Raw genomic sequence first — 19017 nt, 5'->3', positions numbered from 1 at the left:
GAGCAGAGGAGAGCAGAAAATCCTCTTCAGCCACATTCCTGAACTGGTGACTTGTAACTTCGTGGGACAACGGGCTGTCCCCATGTGTATCCATGAAGAAACTGGCCTAAATACAGTATGTAATTAGCACGCTTCTGTGTACTTAAAAACAGCCAATAATGAAATAAGTAGAGAGAACCCAAGCAAACAGTTTAGAAAGTTTTCTACTTCATTTTTTTTTCCCCGCACCAAATGTTTTTCAACATCTCCTGCAAGGAAACCACTCAGTTAATTCTATAAAGAAAAATAAGGACAAGAAATTAGGAGTATAAATCATCATCTCTTCCCTCCAAGAACTCACCGTCTACTCAGGGAAACCAAACAGAATCATGTAACAAATTCGATCATTTTTTTTTTTTTTTGAGCCAATAAAACTAACTTTTAATTCTGTTAAATGCAAACCAGAAATACACACTCAATTGAATCCTTTGTTCTTTCTGGAGTTCTCCTGGTTTTCCCTGAGTAATGAATGGCTCCATGAGGAAATGAAGCCCTGGAACAGAGAAAAGTCAGAGCAACAGGGAAAACACCACCACCACCTTAGGTTAATAGCTCCAACTTTTATCCGGCAATACACATGCTTGTGCATAAACAGGACTCATGGATAGATAAAGAAAATGCCAAAAAGAGATTTCTTAGGAGGGAAGGATTAGGGATGGGAGTAGAAGACTCACATTTTACTGACTCTCCTCCTGTAGTGTTTGAATATTTTTAAAAACACGTACACATATTACTTTTACAGTCAAAATTAACAAAATAGTTTAAAAAAATCTCAAAAAGCAGCTTTTTCTCAAGGAACTTACAGTTGGTACAGCAGCACCATAAAGCCTTTTAATTTTGGTCATATAAAATTGTTCAAAGTCCTGCTATGGAACAAAAGTCCTTATTTATCATCTTTCCCTTTTGTCTTTCGGTACACCATCTCTCGGAAACTAGCTAGAATCTTATTCTCTCTTTTCCGTCTCTCTTCTTGGTTAAAGGATGCAAGGGCTCTCTTCTCATCAGCACTATAGATCTGATTCTCTTTACGCAGGTGCACAGCCTCCATTCTGCGATGCCTGCTACCACTCATAACATAACCCGAGCATTCAAAAGAAGCAATCTCTTCACTTGTCAACCCAATTTCACCTCTTCGTGGGATACGCTTTCCGGCTTTTACATACTCAGCCATAGCTGCACCTTCACCTGGAAGCAGAGCATGGCCATAGTTCAAAGGTTTCTCATCTTGAGAGGTGTGTATAATAGGTGCCTCTGGACCTATCAGATCCATGTTATCTGCAATCTTTGACTGCTCAATCCAGATGTCTTCTGGCAACTCCCCTTCTGAATCCTTACAGCTTGAGTCACTGGATTCTTTTTTAGTCTTTTTAGTCTTCTTTTTCTTGGGCTTTTTAGCTCTGCGTTTCTTTTTCTTCTTGAGTTTTTTTGCTCTCTTTTTATCATCATCAGAGCTAGAAATAGTGTCGGAGTCCGAATCACTGTCAGTATTATCAGAATATGTCCTATGTTTTCTTTTGGATTTTTTCTTTCTTTTCTTCTTATTTTTTGAACGACTGGCCTTTTTCCTTTTTTCTTCGGAGCTGGAATCTGAACTGCTGCTCTTCTTGGTCTTTACCTCTTCATCCTCAACCGGGGTGTGTTCATCAGAATCTGGCTCAGGAAACTTTGGCGACAGCCCCCATACCTCAGGAGCTCCCAACTCCCCAATCCTTTCTCTCTCTTTCAGCCGCCTCTGGCGATAGCTCTCCTCCTTCTCTTTCTCACAGTCCTCCGCCCACTGCCGGTCGCCCACATAGTGGTGTTGATAGTAACGGTACCCTCCACAGGAGAAAGAAGATGATGAGAAGTCGTAGTTGCGGAGCCCGGGGGGCCGCTCTCGAGACCCAGGGAGGCTAAAGGGGTAAGAAGCTCCGGCAGCCGAACCACTCCACGAAGGCCTGAGGCCTTCGCGGTCGCGTGAGTGAGTACGGCTGCCCCACGGGGAGTGTCTGACCTGCGCGGATGGCGGGCTCTCGGACGAGCTGCGTCGCTGTCTCCCAGAGCCCGGGGTGTCCTCTGGGTAGCTAGACTGGGACCAAATTCGATCATTTTTAAGGAAGGGATAGCGGAACAATTCTAAACAAGACAATGTGATTAATTGTTGAATAAGTGGTCCAGATGATGGGAGCTATGGATGGCAGGGGTGGAAGCAGATTGGCGGTGGGGTGGACGACTCTGAGCTGAGTGAGCAAGGAGGACTTGCAGCAGGAGGAGGAATCTGAATCAGTTTTGTTTTGTTTTTTAATTAATTTTGGCTGCACTGGGTCTTCACTGCTGCACACAGGGACTTCTCTAGTTGCAGGATACGGGCCTAGTTGCCCCAAGGCATGTCAGATCTTAGTTTCAGACTGGGGATCAAACCCGCATCCCCTGCTTTGGAAGGCAGACTCTTAACCACAGGACCACAAAGGAAGTCCCTTGAATCAGGTTCTGAAGGATGTGGCAAGGACCAAACTAAGCTGATGCTGGACTGGCCGCCCTGGGGCACTGGGACTGGGAGGGCTCCATCAGCTCTGTCTAGAGTTGGAGACCACTAGACAAAATACTCACTATACATGGACTGGGCAAGGGTCCCTGGACAGACCCTGCCCTCCAGGAATCTCCCATCACAGACAGAGAGAAAGTTCTCAGAATAGCAAGTCAAGAAAAGATGTAGTAACAGAGCAAAGATAGGAAAGCAAGATGATAGATGCATTTTATGAGGCCTCAGGTTCTGTGGAGCCCCTGGTAGTTGTTCTTCCTATAAGAGCAGACTCTTGGTCTCAGGGTAGCCACACAGCTCAGCTGCCTGAGCATCAGCCCCTAGAGGATGCCCAGGGCTGGGAACAAAAGTGTTTTTAACTCTATTACCCACAGGTCTAAGGCTGCCAGCTTCTATGCTTTGGAAAATTTGCTTCCATCACACACACACACACATACACACACATCCATACAAAAAAAAAAAAAAACAATAACAAAAACCTACACATTTCCCTGTTGCATGAGTCAGAACCCGCATCCCACTCTAACTGGTTTTACAAAGAAACCATATGTATCAGGAGATATTAGACAGCTCACAAAATGTCAGAGAAGGCCAGAGAGGCTGGTCTTCTATCCTGCCTGGCCCACATGCTGATAGGGTCCCTTGGTCCAAGGCCCAGGCTTACCAGGTGGCGCTAGTGGTAAAGAACCTGCCTGCCAATGCAGGAAACATAAGAGATGAGGGTTCAATCCCTGGGTCGGGAAGATCCCCTGCAGGAGGGCATAGCAACCCACTCCAGTATTCTTGCCTGGCGAATCCCATGGATAGAACAGCCTGGTAGGCTACAGTCCTTGAGATCTCAAAGGGTCGGACATGACTGAAGCAACTTAGCGCACACGTCCAAGGCCCAGGCACTGAAGCTTGCTTCGTAGAGTAGATCATAGAATACCATTCCCAGGATTTCTGTCACTGCTCCCTCTGAAAGCCTGATGGCCCTCCACCACTGTCCACCCCTAGCTAGCAGCATAGCTTTCCCGTGGACCTTTCTTCCTCTCTTCTGAACTGAAGCATCTCAGAGCCAATTACAGGATTCCAGGTCATATGCCTACTCGCTAAGATGGGGCTGGGAAAGTGAGTTCTGATTTCTCTCTTGGAAAAGTGGGATTCATAATGGAGGTAATTACCAGGATGGTCACACACCTGTTTTCCTGGGAGTCTCAATTTTTGCCTGTTGTCCCAATTTAAGAATGAATGGGTGCAGTGGTAAAGAATACGCCTGCCAATACAGGAGACTCAAGAGATTCAGGTTCGATCCCTGGGTCAGGAAGATCCCCTGGAGTAGGAAATGGCAACCTGCTCTGGTGTTCTCGCCTGGAAAATTCCATGGACAGAGGAGCCCGCCCGGCTATAGTCCATGGGGTCGCAAAGAGTTGGACATGACTGAGCACACACACAATTACCCTTTTTATTCTCAAAAGTGTTTTAGCTTGGATCGTAAATTATATAGACATCCTAATCATTCCCAATAATAATCACTGGGTTCAGTGATCACAAATATCCTGCCTTCCCTTCATTCCCAGTCCTCTTGCCCTCTCTTTCAAGAAGCAAGTTCTGAATGCACCGAACCCCTTCTTCTATTGCAGAGCAAAAGGGAGCTAATCTATTTGTATTCAGGGAAAGCCCACAATGGGCATACTTCAGGGACCATGCCTGATAGAATGAGAGGGAGAACTTTTCTATGTGAGGTATAAAAGCCAAATGAAAATTCAAAGGAACAAAGGAAAACCTGAGCAACCATCTGGCCAGTTTAGTTGGAGATCCAGGGTGGGGACAGCTCATGGGGGAACTTGAATAACAAGGGAAAAACTTTAAATGTTATGTCTGGAAAATAGAAATATGAACATTCTCTGAGAAGGGGAATGGCTTGACCGAGTCCAGTGAGCAAGAAAGAGAGGGGCCAGACATACCTTAATTTAAAGTGTAACATCGTACAGAGTGAGAGAACTGAAAGCTACTTAACCTCTTTGAACCTCAACTTTCTCATTTATAGAAATGGAGAAAAACGAAAGCCTCCTCTTGAGATTGTTGGGAGAACGAATTAAAATGCAAAGTTCTTGACACAGTCTACCACTCCACAGTGAGTACTTGACAGATGTTAGTTACTTTAGCTGATCACAGGCAGTATTTTGTAGAGCGTCCTACAGCAAATGTGTGCAGAACAACAGAAAAGGGGGAGAGGCTGGAGGCTGGGAGGCCAGAGGCAGCTTAGTAGAGAGAACTTTGGAGGAAGGATGCACTGTGGGAGCTGAGAAGGGAGGAGTCAGGCTGAGAGCCAGACTTCCCACCAGAGTGACTGGCAGGCCAGTGGGGACAGCCCCAAAGAGCATAGTGATGGCAGGTGGTTGGTTTATAAGGACTTGTGAGGAAAGGAAAGATAAAGAATTAAATTTGGGACATGCAACATTTAAAGGTCAAGACTATCATCTTGGAAAGTTCCCTAATAGGTGAGCTGAAGCTCAAAAATTTTCCACCTGATCTTAGAAGCTCAAAGAGAAAGTATAATGAATAATAACAGAATGTGTATTATTAAATGATGGGACAAATCTTCCGTCTATGGTCCCACTGAGGTCTTAAATGGCAGAAAAAGGTGTTCTCGTCCTTTTTAAGCAGGGTATCTGGGAGGCCCACTTGGTTTTCAAAAGGACAGAAAGCTCATATGAAGAGATGGGGAACATTATGAAAAAGATACAGGGCATCTCACAGAATGAAGGATCAGAGTGCAGCTCAATCTCTCCTTTCTCTCACCATCATCTCACTCCAGCTTCTTCTGGATACTTACCCCGTTCCCCTGACTCTACCTGGCTTCTCAACTTGAGAGCCCACCACCACCCAACCAGGTTGTGTATCTCCTAGACTGAGTTACCAATATCTCTTAAATAGCTAATAAACATGGGATCACTAAGAAAGCCTGTGGGAAAGGCAAGCCACGGAACCCACCAGTTTAAGAGGTCACCAAGTTTTTTGGTGCATCCTTCAGTGTTCATAAATGCAACCTGCATTGGTCCGGTTCTTGTAGGGCAGGGAGACTGCATGGTGCAGTACACAACACAGGTTGCAAAACTGGGATGTGAACCCAGACCTGACTGACTCTTAAGTCCCTGCTCAAACCCTCTACCTTGCATATACGGCAAGCTCAAAGGTACAGAGGTAAAAGCTTGGGAGGCGTGTTTAGGAATTAGTTCTTAGACTGGAGCATTAAATGCTGGAGGTGGGGAGATGGGAAGTAAAAGGATCAGCAGGAGCCACATGCTGCAGGACCCTAGCAGGTCACACTAAGGAGATGGAATCCATCCTGAGAGCAATTAAGAAGCCACAAAGTTTTTTAAAATAGAATTTTATTGAGATGTAATTCACACACCATAAAATTCACCTTCTTGAAGTGTACAATTCAGTGATTTTTAGTATATACACTGAGTTGAATAACCATCTACCTAATTTTAGAACATTTTAATCACCCCCAAAAGAAACTCCATATACACTAGGAGTCACTCACCATTTTTCCTTCCCCTCAGCCCCTAACAACCACTGATCTACTTTCCATCTCAATGAAATTGCCTATTCTGGACATTTCATGTGAATAGAATCATATATTATGGATCTTTGTAACTGGCTTCCCTCATTAAGTGTAATTCTTTCAGTGTTCATTCATGTAGCATGTATCAGTGCTTCATTCCTTTTAAGGGCCAAATAATATTCCATTGATGGATATACCACATTTTGTTTACTCATCATCTGGTAGACATTTGTGTTGTTTCCACCTTGGGGCTATTATGAATAATGCTGACATAAACATTCATGTACAACTATTTGTATAAATATAAGATTTCATTTCTCTTGAGTATGTGTTTAGGAGTGGAATTGTTGGATCATATAGTAACTCTGTTTAACTTTTTGAGCAATCACAAACTGTTCAAAAATCGACTGCATCACTACATTCAACTAACAATATGTCAGGGTTATAATTTCCACATATCTTTACCAATAGTTGTTATTGCTTTCCTTTTTGATTTTTAGTAATCCCAATGAGTTTAAGGTAGTAGCTCATCATAGTTTTGATTTTCATATCCTTAATGAGTAATAATATCAAGCATATTTTCATGTGCTTATTGGCAATTTGCATGTCTTCTTTGGAAATAAGTCTATTCAAATCATTTACCCATTTTAAAAAATTGATTTATCTGTCTTTTCATATGAGCAGTAAGAATTCTTTATGTATTTTGGATACAAGTTCCTTATCGGATATATGCTTGAAATATATTTTGTTTCATTAAGCTGTCTTTTCCATTTCTGTATGGTGTCTTTTGAAGCATGAAAGCTTTAATTTTGGTGAAATCCAATTTATCTAACTTTTGTTTTGTTTCTTTACTTGTGCTTTTGGTGTCAAATCCAAGAGATTGTTGCCGATTCCAAGGTCATGTGTTTTTGTCTAAGATGTTTATAGTTTTAGCTTTTACATTTAGGTATTTGATTCATTTTTAGTTTATTAATGTGTATAATTGAGACAGAGATCCAGCTTCATTCTTTTGCGTGTGGCTGTCTAGTGCCCGGCTATAGTGTTTAGCACTAGTGTTTGTTGAAAAGGCTATTCTTTCTCCCATTGCATTGTCCTGAAATTAATTGACATTGATATATGGATTTATTTCTGGACTCAGTTCTGTTCAGTTGATCAGTATATCTATATCTATGCCGGTATCACATTGTCTTGACTACTATTGCTTTGTATTAAGTTTTGAAATCAAGAAGTATGAGTTACTCTTACTTTGTTCCTGGTTTTCAAGATAATTTTGGCTGCTATGAATCCTTGTAATTCTATATGAAGATTAGAATCAGAATTTTAGAACTTAGAATGTTGTCAATTTCTGCAAAGAGGTCAGCTTAGATTCTGATATGGATCACATTTAATCTGTAGATTAGTCTGAGGAGTACTACATTCTTAATAATATTAAGTCTTCCAATCATGAACATGAATGTATTCCCATTTATTTAGGTTTTCTTTAACTTCTTATTTTTTTTTAATTGAAATTTAGTTGATTCACAATATTATTTCAATTTCTGCTTTATAGCAAAGTGACTCAATTGTACTTATAAATATATACTTTTTTATATTCTTTTTCATTGGGATTTATCACAGGATGTTGAATATAGGTCTCTGTGCTGTAGAGTGGGCCTTTGTTGTTTACCCACTCTACATATAAAAGCTTAACCTGCTCGCCCCGACTTCTCACTCCATCCCTGCCCCACACCCCCTCTCCTTTGGCTGCCACCAGTCTGTTCCCTATGTCTGTGATTCTGTTTCTATTTCATAGATAGGTTCATTTGTGTCATATTTTGGTGCTTCCCAGGGAGCACAGATGGTAAAGTGTCTGCCTGCAAAGCGGGAGACCTGGGTTCGATCCCCAGGTTGGGCAGATCCCCTGGAGAAGAAAATGGCAATCCACTCCAGTACTCTTGCCTGGAAAATCCCATGGATGGAGAAGCCTGGTAGGCTACAGTCCATGGGGTCGCAAAGAGTCAGACACGACTGAGCAACGTCACTGGTTCACTGGTGTCATATTTTAGATTCCACATATAAGTGATAGTATGTGGTGTCTGTCTTTCTATTAACTTACATCACTTACTATGATAGCCTATAGATCCATCCATATTGCTGCAAATGACAATATTTCATTTTTTATGGCTGAGTAGCATCCCAGTGTATATATGCACCACATCTTCTTTAACCATTCATCTGCCAATGGACATTTAGGTTGTTTCCATATCTTGACTATTTTGAACAGTGCTGCTATGAACAAAGGGATGAATGTATCTTTTTGAATTACAGTTTTGTCTGGATATATGCCCAGGAGTGGGATTGCTGGATCATATGGTAATTCTGCTTTTAGCTTTCTGAGCCCCCTCCATACTGTTTTCCACAGTGGCTGCAGCAACTTACATTCCAGCCAGTAGTATACAAGGGTTCTCCTTTCTCCACATCCTCTCCAGCATTTATTAATTGTAGACTTTTTAATGATGACCATTCTGATTGGTGTAAGGTGGTACCTCACTGAAGTTTTGATGTGCACTTCTCTAATAATTTAGCAACGATGAGCATCTTTTCATGTGCCTACTGGCCATCTGTGTGTATTCTTTGGAGAAATGTCTATTAGGTCTTCTGCTCACTTTTGAACAGAGCTGTTTGCTTTTTTGTTATTGAGTAATAGTTTTCAGTTGTAGTTTTTGATGTACAAGTCTTACATTTTAAACTTATTCCTAAGTATTTTATTATTTTATGTTATTGTTATTTTATGTCATTGTTATTTTGTATTTATGTTATTGGAATTTTTATTAGTTTCATTTTCGGATTGTTGATAGTGTATAGAAATATAAATGATTTTTGTTTATTGATCTTATGTTCTGCAATCATGCAAGAACCATTCTAAGAGTTTGTGTGTGTGCATTTCTTAGTATTTTCTATATTCAATATCATCTGCAAAGACAGTTTTACTTCTTCCTTTCCAGTCAGGATGCCTTTCTCTTTCTTTTATTGGCCTATTCGTCCTAGCTAAAACCTCCACTACAATGTTAAATAGAAGTAGTGAGAGTGGACATCCTTGTCTTATTCCTAGTCTTAGAGGGAAAGTTATCAGTCTTTCATCATTTTGTGATCAGTCTTTCATCACTTGTAAAGGAGGTCACTTTACACTTTACACATCACTTCTACTCCTTTTTTATTGAGTGTTTTTATCTGAAAGGAAAATGTGTGTTGTCAATACTTTTTCTGAATCTATTGAGATGATCATTAGGTTTTTAAAAAATTCTATTAATATGGTATACTTTATTGATTCGTTTTTAGATATTAAAACAACTTTGCATTCCTGGAATAATCCTCTCATTCATGATGTATAATCACTTTTATTTATTGCTTGATTCATCTTGCTGGTATTTTGTTGATGATTTTGTGTCTATGTTTACAAGGGATTTTGGTCTGTAGTTTTCTTGTAATGTTTTTGTCTGTCTTTGGTATTAGGATAATACTGGCCTTACAGAATGAGTTGGAAAGTATTTCTTCCTCTTTTATTTCTTGGAAAGACATAATTTACTTAAACAATCTTTTTGCCCCTTGCTCTTTCTCCCCACCTTCTGGCACTCTCATTATGCATATATATATAGGTATGCTTAACCTCTTCAATGGACATGAACTTGGGCAAACTCTGGGAGATGGTGAGGGACAGGGAGGCCTGGCGTGCTGCAGTCCATGGGGTCGCAAAGAGTCAGACACGACTTAGTGACTGAACAACAACGACAATGGTGTCCAATGGTCCCTGAAGCTGTGTTCATTTTCTTATTCTTTTTCTTTCTGTTCCTCAGACAAGATAATCTAAATGGACTTATCATCAAGTTTCCTTATCATTTTTTCTATCAGTTCAAATATACTGCGAGATTGTCTAGTGAATTTTTCATTTCAGATACTTTTCTTTACCATTCCAAAATTTCTATCTGATTCTTTTTAAATAATTTCTATCTCTTTATTGATATTCTCTATTTGGTGGCACATTGTTCTCCAATTTTCATTTATTTCTTTGTGTTTTCCTTTAGCTTCTTTGAACATTTTATAATATTAGATTATTAACACCTTGTCTAGTAAATCCAACATCTGGACTTCCTCAGGAAGAATTTCTCTTGACTTTTTCTTTCCTGTGTATGGACCATACTTGCCTGTTTATTTTCATGTCTCTTATTTTTGTTGTTGTTGAAAACTAAACATTTTGAATAATACGATATGGCGACCCTGGAAATCAGATGCCCTCCCAACCCAGGGCTTCCATTATTGATTGTTATTGAGGTTGCTGTTAGTATTTAGTGCCTTTTCTGACCTAGTTCTATAGTCTATATTCTTTGTCATGTGCAGCCACTGAGGTCTCTGTTCAGTTAGTTTATTGATTATCTAGTCACTGAATAGAGATTTCCTAAATGCTTTCACCCAATAAAATTTCTCCTCCCATCTTTTTCTGAGGGGATCTATGTGTGTATTGGTGCACACCTTCAAGGCTCTGGCAATTTATAACTCTGCCTGAATGTTTCATTCCTGCTTGTTCAGAATCCCAAGATCAGCTAGAAGCAAGAGACTGGGATTTTTTTTTCAGTCATTCCTGTGGATACACACAGCCCTGCACAGGTGTGTGTAGCCTTCTAAATCCTCAGGAATTTGTCAGAGCTTTTCAAAGCTCCCTATGGACATCTCATTCACCAGATTTAAGGTTTGGGCCGGGTTCTTGTTTGCCCAGCAGGCATCACCACCTCAGGTAAGTGTGATGTTAAACAATTGCCTATTATTATTTTTGACAAATGCTCTATGGATAAAGGGTCTCACTGAAAAAGCTCTGAGTCAGATCAAATAAAGGCAAGTCCTGCGAATAAGGCTTTTCCAGGGAACTGCTATACAAGTCAAATCATGACAATTCTCCGAGGATGGAGGTTTTGGGGATCTCCAAATTCCTATTTCCCCATCCAGTGACTGCTAGGCTGCTGGCTTTCACAGCTACTGTGGTTCTGATGCTGCTAGTTCTCAAGGCTACTGCAGAGCTGGGGAAAGAGGCATGGAAATAGGACAAGTTAAAAATGCTGCAGATCTCATTGTTCTTGATGAGATTATATTAATATCATTTTTATTGAATAAACACTCTGGGTTGTTGCAAGTCTTTGATTAAACTTCCAGAGTTCTGAAAATGTTAATTTTGAACATTTTCCCATGTTCTTATTGCTTTTATGGAGGAGCATGTTTGAGGAGGTTCTTGCTCAGCCGTTCTTCTGCCATTCTGAGCCTGCTTTTCTCTCATCAAGAGTTTTAACTGGGGGCCTAACATGGTCAGATTTTCATTTTGTTAAAATCTACCTGACCTCAGCCCTGAGAATTAATTGGAGGGACGGGACAGGCAGCAAGGGGCTGGTTAAGAGAATCTAACTGGGGACTAGTGATGGTTGCCATTCCCAGGGCAGTAGGACAGTTATGGCCGCAGAGAAGATCAGTCCAAGAGACTCATGTAAAATACTCTTTTCTTTCCCTTGGTCTAATCAGTCAATCAGGAGCTGAAATGAGACTCACACTCTATCAGACAAGCAGACCCAGAGGGAATCAGCCCGGACACAATGCAATGAAGAGCACTGCTTATCTCTGGGCAGCCCAGAAAGGCTTTCTGAGAGAAGAGATTCCAGAAATCCCCAGTGGAGAGTTAAGTAACTCTTGGGAGGAGACAATGAGGGCTGACAGGAGGGGCTGGGGGCCTGCATGTTCCTTGGCCTCTGCTGCAGCAACACGTGGGGGGGCTGACCAGAGTTTTGCCATCTGGGGTCCTCCTGGAGCACAGATTTTTCTCAAGAGGCCTCATCCTCCCCAGGGACATTGTGCTGCTGAAGACCAGTAGGGGAGTCAGGTAAGAGTGAAGTGGGCTGCTTTCCTCTTCACTTCTTCCTCTCCCAGGCAATTCTCCGAATCAGCTTTTGTGTGTCCCAGATGTTCCTGCCTTTGTTCAGATTTAATCCTCCCTGTTTACTCCCCCCAGTACCTGTTTATTATGTTCCATTTCTCTTTAGGAGCTGGGGCTCAGCAGATCTGCCAAGACTGATCTTATCTGCACTTGGGCAAACACAATCGTGCCATGCCTTGTCATCCAGCTCCTGTATGAAAGGGCCAAAGAAGGAGAATTAAAACCAGCACCGCCAAGAACAGCAAGCCCAAAGAGATTTAAAAATAAACATGAAAACTGCTCCAGGCCCCATTCAGAGGCTCTCACCAAGTCCTTCAGTAGAGACACAATGAAGCCCATTCTCAGGGCCCTCTGCAGCTGCAAATCATGTGGCCTTGGCTCCTGATTCCTGCCTTGGAGAAGGGACGGTGGCTCTGGCCAGGCCTGTGAAGACAGTGCTGCAGAACGTCTTCCCTGCTCAGATTCAAAATCTGGAAATGTTGCAGCTGTTACAGATCATAGCTTTCCGTCTTTGGTGGGGTCCTGAAGGCCAACGAGAGAGGAGGGTCCAAGGCCTCAGCAAAGGTTAGGACACCGGCCTCTGGATTCACCCTCTAAGCCTTTCTCTAACAGCACACAGCATATGCAAGTGTGCAAGCTAAGAATCACTGCAAGAGCATTTTTTTAAATTTTATTTATTTTAATTGGAGGCTAATTGCTTTACAATATTGTAGTGGTTTTTGCCATACATTGACATGAACCAGCCATGGGTGTACATGTGTTCCCCATCCTGAACTCCCCTCCCACCTCCCTCCCCATCCCATCCCTCAGGGTCATCCCAGTGTACCACCCCTGAGGACCCTGAGCAGAGGATTTTAAAACTGAAGGAAAAAAAGATATTTTATTTCTTATCATCCTTCATCAGACAGATCGACATCCTTCATCAGACAGACAGACCTGATCGTACTGTCTCTAACCCGGATCCCGGGGATAGCCTTGGACCTGGAGCCACGAGGCCCTGCCAGCCCTACTTTTTGGTGCTGAGGGCAGACAATGTCTGATTCTTCACCAGGGGCTGGAGCAAAAGCCTTAGAGGTGAGTCACAGTGAAACCATAAGGGCCCTTCCCAAACTCTCTACTGGACCCAACCCATATGCCTTCTCCCACCCCTGACATCCCCACCTCAGCCTGAGACAGGAGTCAGATGGAGTCTCTAGAGGCTTAGGGCCACCTCTTTGGCAGGAAATGTGTTAGTTCTCTAACCCACGGCACCCTCACTCCTGAATCCTCACATCAACTCTCCAAGGTGGGTATCAACATCTCTGTGGTAGGCATGAGTCTACCAAGACTATGAGAGGTTGCACAAGTTGCCCAAGATCACCCCGCTAAGAACTGGCAGTTCCAAATTTGAACCCTGGTCTATTGGCTCCAAAGCCCAGGAATCCCCAATGCAACAGGGTTTCCACTGACTGGTCCTCTAAGGACTGTCCATCCTACCCACCTGGGATGGACAAGCCTGCGGCTGCCTGGCCCAGGTGGGGGTGGAGGTGCGTGGAGCGCTGCAGTGTTCTGCATGCACCCCTCGGTCATCACAAAAGGCTTGTTTTACAAGCGGTGGCTGTGGCAGCAGCTTCAGGCGCCTTTGCCTTGCAGGATTGACATCAATCCTCATTCAAATCAAACTCCTCTGAAACATGCTCCAGTGGAGTGGAATTTTCTGCTAAATAAGGTGTTATTAACCCAGCTCCCGGCTCTTTGGGCCCGGGCTGAGCTCAGCAGCCGCCGCCGCCGCTCCACACTGATGAATCCACTTAAGTACCGATTAATAGGCATTGCGCACTGGTCCAGGCAGACCCCGTGACCCGCAGGCACCTCCAGGCTCCTCGGGCCACAGAGCCTGGAAACTCAGTCGCATCTTCTCTGACTCCTGTTCCAGCCCTGCTGCTGAGTAGCAGTTGGATGCTCTGTGATCTGAGGATGAGAAAATGGCAGTGGAGGATGAAAAGGGGGAAATTATTATTCTTTTTTAGCAGCTTCTTTCTTCCCAGGCTTTGCAGGACTTCTGGGGATGGGGCAGACAAAGGATGAGCCCCATCTGAAAGGAAAGGGGGGTAGCTCTGCTCTCCTGCACGGCTCCCAGCACCATGCAGAGAGGACTGGGAGACTGCACAAGAAGTCACCCGGACTTTAGGTTGAGATTGGACCCCAATAAAATGCCATTTCAGCTCTAGCATTGCCCAAAACATGCTTTGATGCCCCCAATCCAATCATTTCAGCCATACACAAGTTCAATTTATGTAATTTTCAGAGTTTAAACTTTTACAGCTGAAAGAATCCTTAGAGAGTTGCCAGTCCAAGCTCATTTTACAGCTGAGGAAGCTCAGGACCAGAAAGGGAAAAGGTCATGCCCAAGGTCACACAGCTAGTAACAGCAAAACCAAGGCTCATGCCCAGATCACCCAACTCCCTGTGCATTGCTCTTTCTCTTACTGTTCCTCCCCCTTCCAAGAATGCAAAGACATCACTGATAACCAGAAAATGATAACTGTATTTACATGATTTCCCAGTTTACCTATTGCAATGGATATCGAACTGCTCTTACGTGATTTGTTACTAAATAAGATCAGAGAACATAAAAATAGATTTCTGAACTCTTGTAAATAAGAATATTCCACACTTACTCATCTATCTTTTGAACAAATGCTAGCTAGGTACCTGCTGCATAAATGACATGTTGCTGGGTGCAGGGTCTACAGGGTGAATATACCAAGTATAGTCCTTAGCCTCACCAAGTTAGAGTCTATTAGAGGAGATAGAACAATTTCACACACACACACATAATTGTACATGATGGCCATGCAAAGAATTGCTATGATGGAACAGAGGGCCAGCAGTGAACCTTGGGTTTGACCTACTCTATGTTTAGAGGATCATAGAAGCTTCCTTTGAGGAGGGACTTTCAAACTGAGACCTGAAGGATGAGAAAAGGCCAGCCATGCAAGGGGACGAGGAGGAGGGATCCAAGTAGAAGGAATCAAAGTCGAATTTCTTATCATAGACAATGAAGTGAAAATATTTTAAAATTAATATGAGCCCATTATTTTATAGACAGGAAAGCTATTCCATTTCCTCACCTAATTGCTCTGCTTCTTGGAGATGGTGCTTTATTGATCAGACTTTCTGCGTTGCTTGTCACAGTTTTGTATCATTTGCTCAATTTGTGGCTGAAAAGGGCCCTCTCGAAGGTTTGAAGGGTTTGTTCATTTCTCTCCCCAAACCCAAACAATAACTAGCAGAGTTGTTCAGCACACAGACTCTAATAGGAACTCCCAGGCTCCATCACTTCTCAGCTGTGTGATCTTGGGCAAGGTACTTCCTCTCTGAGCCTCAGTTTCTTCATGTGTGTAATTGAGGATAATAAAAGCACAATCTCAGAGGGCTGAGATGGTGTGTGTGAAGAACCTAGCATGGTATTTGGCACATTGTAATTGATCCAGAGGTGTTAGCCCCTGTTATCATTGTAAGCCACATTCAAGCAAATTAAACTAACTTGTACATGCAAAGTTGTTTGTTAACACTTCTTCAATTTGTTCTTTCCATGCACATTGCAGCAAAAAGCAGATCCCTTGTGTTTGTGACTAGGAGCTTGCACTTAGAACCTCGTGGGTCTTGGCAGATTGAACAGGGAAGACTTGCGTGGTGAGGGGGGGCGGGTAGGGGTCAGGGGGTGGAAAGGAGGCTTGAGACCTAAAGTCAGAGGTGGGATCTTTTAAACTGGGTGAGTGTTGCTCAGTGCAGAACCACAGGGAAGATGTCAGCCCTGTGGGATACTGACACAGGGGCCCTTACAGAATAAGTAAAAAGAGAAAACCCAAGAAGTGGAAGTCAGAACCAGGTTGGCAAAAGCCATAGTTGCTGAGTTAGGCTGCTCAGGACTCAAACACAGAGAGCAAGAGATTTCAGCCACTGGGGGAAATCTGAACAGGGCCTTATTCAGGACCAGGGAGAGCACTAAGAAGGCCTGGGAAACTCTGCTGGCTGTCAGGTGGCCTCCCTGAGAGTCAGCATCTCTATGCATCAAAGAACTTAGTTAGAGCTGTCACTCTCCACCCACCTTGGAGACATTTATATCTGTGCCTAAAGAAACAACCACATATGACAAGCAAACTTAGGGTTCAGCCAGGAGATTCTCAGAGTAATACACTTCTTTGGATATGTTTTCTATATTCTCTCCCCATAGAATGACTATGGCTCAGCTGATAAAGAATCCACCTGCAATGAGGGAGACCTGGGTTCGATCCCTGGGTTGGGAAGATCCCCTGGAGAAGGGAAAGTCTACCCACTCCAGTATTCTGGCCTAGAATTCCATGGACTGTCTATGAGGTTGCAGAGTCAGACACGACTGAAGAACTTTCACTTTCACTTTTTCACTTTCAGAATGACCCTTGAATATCCTGTCTCTCCCTGCTGGCTCTCCAATTTGGTTCATAGCATCCTCTAGGTCATGCCTGGGACTCACCCTACCTGCCTTCCAATATCTTGCCTCTTACATCATGGACCACATTCTAGGCTTACCAAAAGCTTTTATAATGACCTCACCTCTTTCCCTGGTATTATCCAGATCCAGGATGAAGTGCCCCAGCCACTGGGGGAAATCTGAACAGGGCCTTATTCAGGACCAGGGAGAGCACTAAGAAGGCCTGGGAAACTCTGCTGGCTGTCAGGTGGCCTCCCTGAGAGTCAGCATCTCTATGCATCAAAGAACTTAGTTAGAACTGTCAAGTCCAGCTCATCTAAACTGCTCTACTGAAGTCAAATGCAAGAAAGATTTTCTGTTTTAGTCAACTAGCAGGATTAGCATTGGCTAGGGGTTCTTTAGCCAACTCTCTTGGCCTTCCCCTTCACTTACCCACCAATCACTGAGACATCTCCACTAAGCTCTGGAGCTCCTTGGAACACCATTTGAGAACTGCTGCTTTGATCTAATGCCCCCATTCTATCTTTAGTAAAACTCAGTCTAGGGTCATGATCTCAGCCTCATTGCACCCCAAACTCCATGCTCCATCCTTGCTTGAAATTAAAGCAAGATAAAGACAAAGGGGCCAAGTAGGGAGGCCTCCATCTCCTGGGGGACTGCCCATCTTCCTCCTCTCCCTTCCTTCCTCTGCCTCCCCGGATCCCAAACCTACATCTTCTCATGGTCCCACCTGTAGACCACCCGGCACATGAGTCAGTTCTGCACCATAAGCTCCAGATACACCCTTGGTACCCAGCTGGGGAGAGTCAACAATGAGTCACTGTGCTGGCCAGCCCCTCAGATCAACTCTGTTTCCTTTTCTAACCTGCTCTATGACCTAGGAATCTGACCTTGATGCCAAATTCAAGCAATGGGGGTCACTGCAGGGTAGGAAGAGAGAGAAGTTGAGTCATTTCTTCTCCACTTATTCCTGCTTTGGTGCCCTGTTTCTGGCAGTAGCTATATCCCTCTGTGATGAACAGCTCTCAACAGCTATGACCCTCCCCCACCAGCTCCAACTCTCTCTGGACCCCAGGAACCTTGTGTGTGTTAGTTGCTCAGTCATGTCCACCTCTTTGAGACCCCATGGACTGTAGCCCACCAGGCTCCTCTGTCCATGGAACTCTCCAGGCAAGGATACTGGAGTGGATACCTTTCTCTTCTCCAGGGGATCTTCCTGACCCAAGGATTGAACCTGCGTTTCCTGCCTTGCAGGCAGATTCTTTACCTTCTGAGCCAGCAGAGAAGCCTCCTTCTTTTGTCTCTTTGACTGTAAGGGCAGTACAAACTCTGCTGCGTGCCTCTCTGGGTGGCCCCTTGTTGATTCCTTTCATTCTGCCCATACCTCTATGAGTAATCCATTCATTAGAATCTCTTCATTCAAACCATACAGGATGAATACTGTTTCTCACCTTCCCCAGAATGATCAAATAACATTCCCCAGACTCAAGGCCTAATGGCCCAGTCTTGGTGCCATTGAGCTTGCCTGTCAAAACTGCCCTCCATATCGAAGCTCCGCTTCAAGAACTTTAGGCCGGGGATGTAGGCTTCCCTGCCCCACAGCTGATTGCATCCTCCTCAGGACCACCCCTTGATGCCCAGTTACTTGCCACCTGGCCCTGACCTGGTAAGAGGCCTTGTCCAGGCCCCCGTCCTACCCTCTAGTCTCGCCTCAAAGCTGCATGCTGTCCAGACCAGAACTTTATGTCCTCCTGGCCTAGGCCTCCCTGTGACCTTGGCTCAGACACATCCCTGTTGTTCCTTTTCCATAACCTTTGCTGGCCCCACCCATGGACTTTTCAACCAATGCCCCAGGGAGCTGCAAAGAAGGTATCCCCTAGAGAGTTATCAGAACAGTGGCAGGAAAACCAAGTGATACAGTGTGTGGAAACCAAAGGAGGAAAGAGTCTCAAGAAAGGGGTGGTCAGTACAGAGGGGTCAATGAAGTAGATGTTCATATCCAATCACAGTAGACACTGCAGTCTGGGTTTGGAACCTGGATCCTCTGCTAGATGTGTATGACCTTAGACACGTCAGAAGCCTTCTAAGCTCCAGTTCCCACTGCATACAAAAGGAACAATGATGGCTCCCACCTCCTAGGGTGGTCCCCTCATGTAACCATGTTGTAAAGTCCCTGACACAATCAAACTGTTCAACATATGATAGCTCTACCTCTGAATATTAATTTACTCAGCAAACTCTCGTGAGCACTCACGAAATGATCCTGCCAACCAGGATGCTAAATCAAGAGAGGCTTCAGTCTCAAAGAGATGACATCAATCACTGAATTCCAAGGGAGCAAATGCTGAGTGGCCTAAAAGAGGCCCAGGGTGACTTCAAGAGTCCCGTGAAGGGAAAATCCCTGTAGTTGCTAGCATGTGTGTTAGCAGAGCCCCAGGCACTAAAGCTCACCATAGAGGAGAGACCGTCTTAGCCAGGCCTTGAAGGACACGTGGATG

At 43.8% G+C, this 19017-nt stretch overlaps 1 protein-coding gene across 1 annotated transcript; it reads right to left on the bottom strand.

Annotated features, from left to right (window-relative positions):
- Positions 1-408: 408 nt before the first annotated feature.
- LOC122676825 (NKAP-like protein) lies at positions 409-13875 on the bottom strand. Its single transcript, XM_043876382.1, has 2 exons — positions 13783-13875; positions 409-2107 (listed from the first exon to the last, which is right to left on the bottom strand). Exons 1-2 carry the CDS (start codon positions 13873-13875, stop codon positions 923-925), a joined length of 1278 nt encoding a protein of 425 aa, XP_043732317.1. The 3' UTR covers positions 409-922.
- Positions 13876-19017: the final 5142 nt, after the last annotated feature.

This window comes from Cervus elaphus, chromosome 20 (genome assembly GCF_910594005.1).
Source record: "Cervus elaphus chromosome 20, mCerEla1.1, whole genome shotgun sequence".
NCBI lineage: Eukaryota > Metazoa > Chordata > Mammalia > Artiodactyla > Cervidae > Cervus > Cervus elaphus.
This window is presented reverse-complemented; position numbering and strand designations above follow the sequence as displayed.

Coding starts and splice junctions, on each gene's coding strand:
- LOC122676825 (XM_043876382.1), bottom strand. CDS start 13,875: ATGCCTATTAATCGGTACTTAAGTGGATTCATCAGTGTGGAGCGGCGG. Junction 2,108..13,782: donor CCCAAAGAGCCGGGAGCTGG/GTTAATAACACC, acceptor ATTTGGTCCCAG/TCTAGCTACCCAGAGGACAC.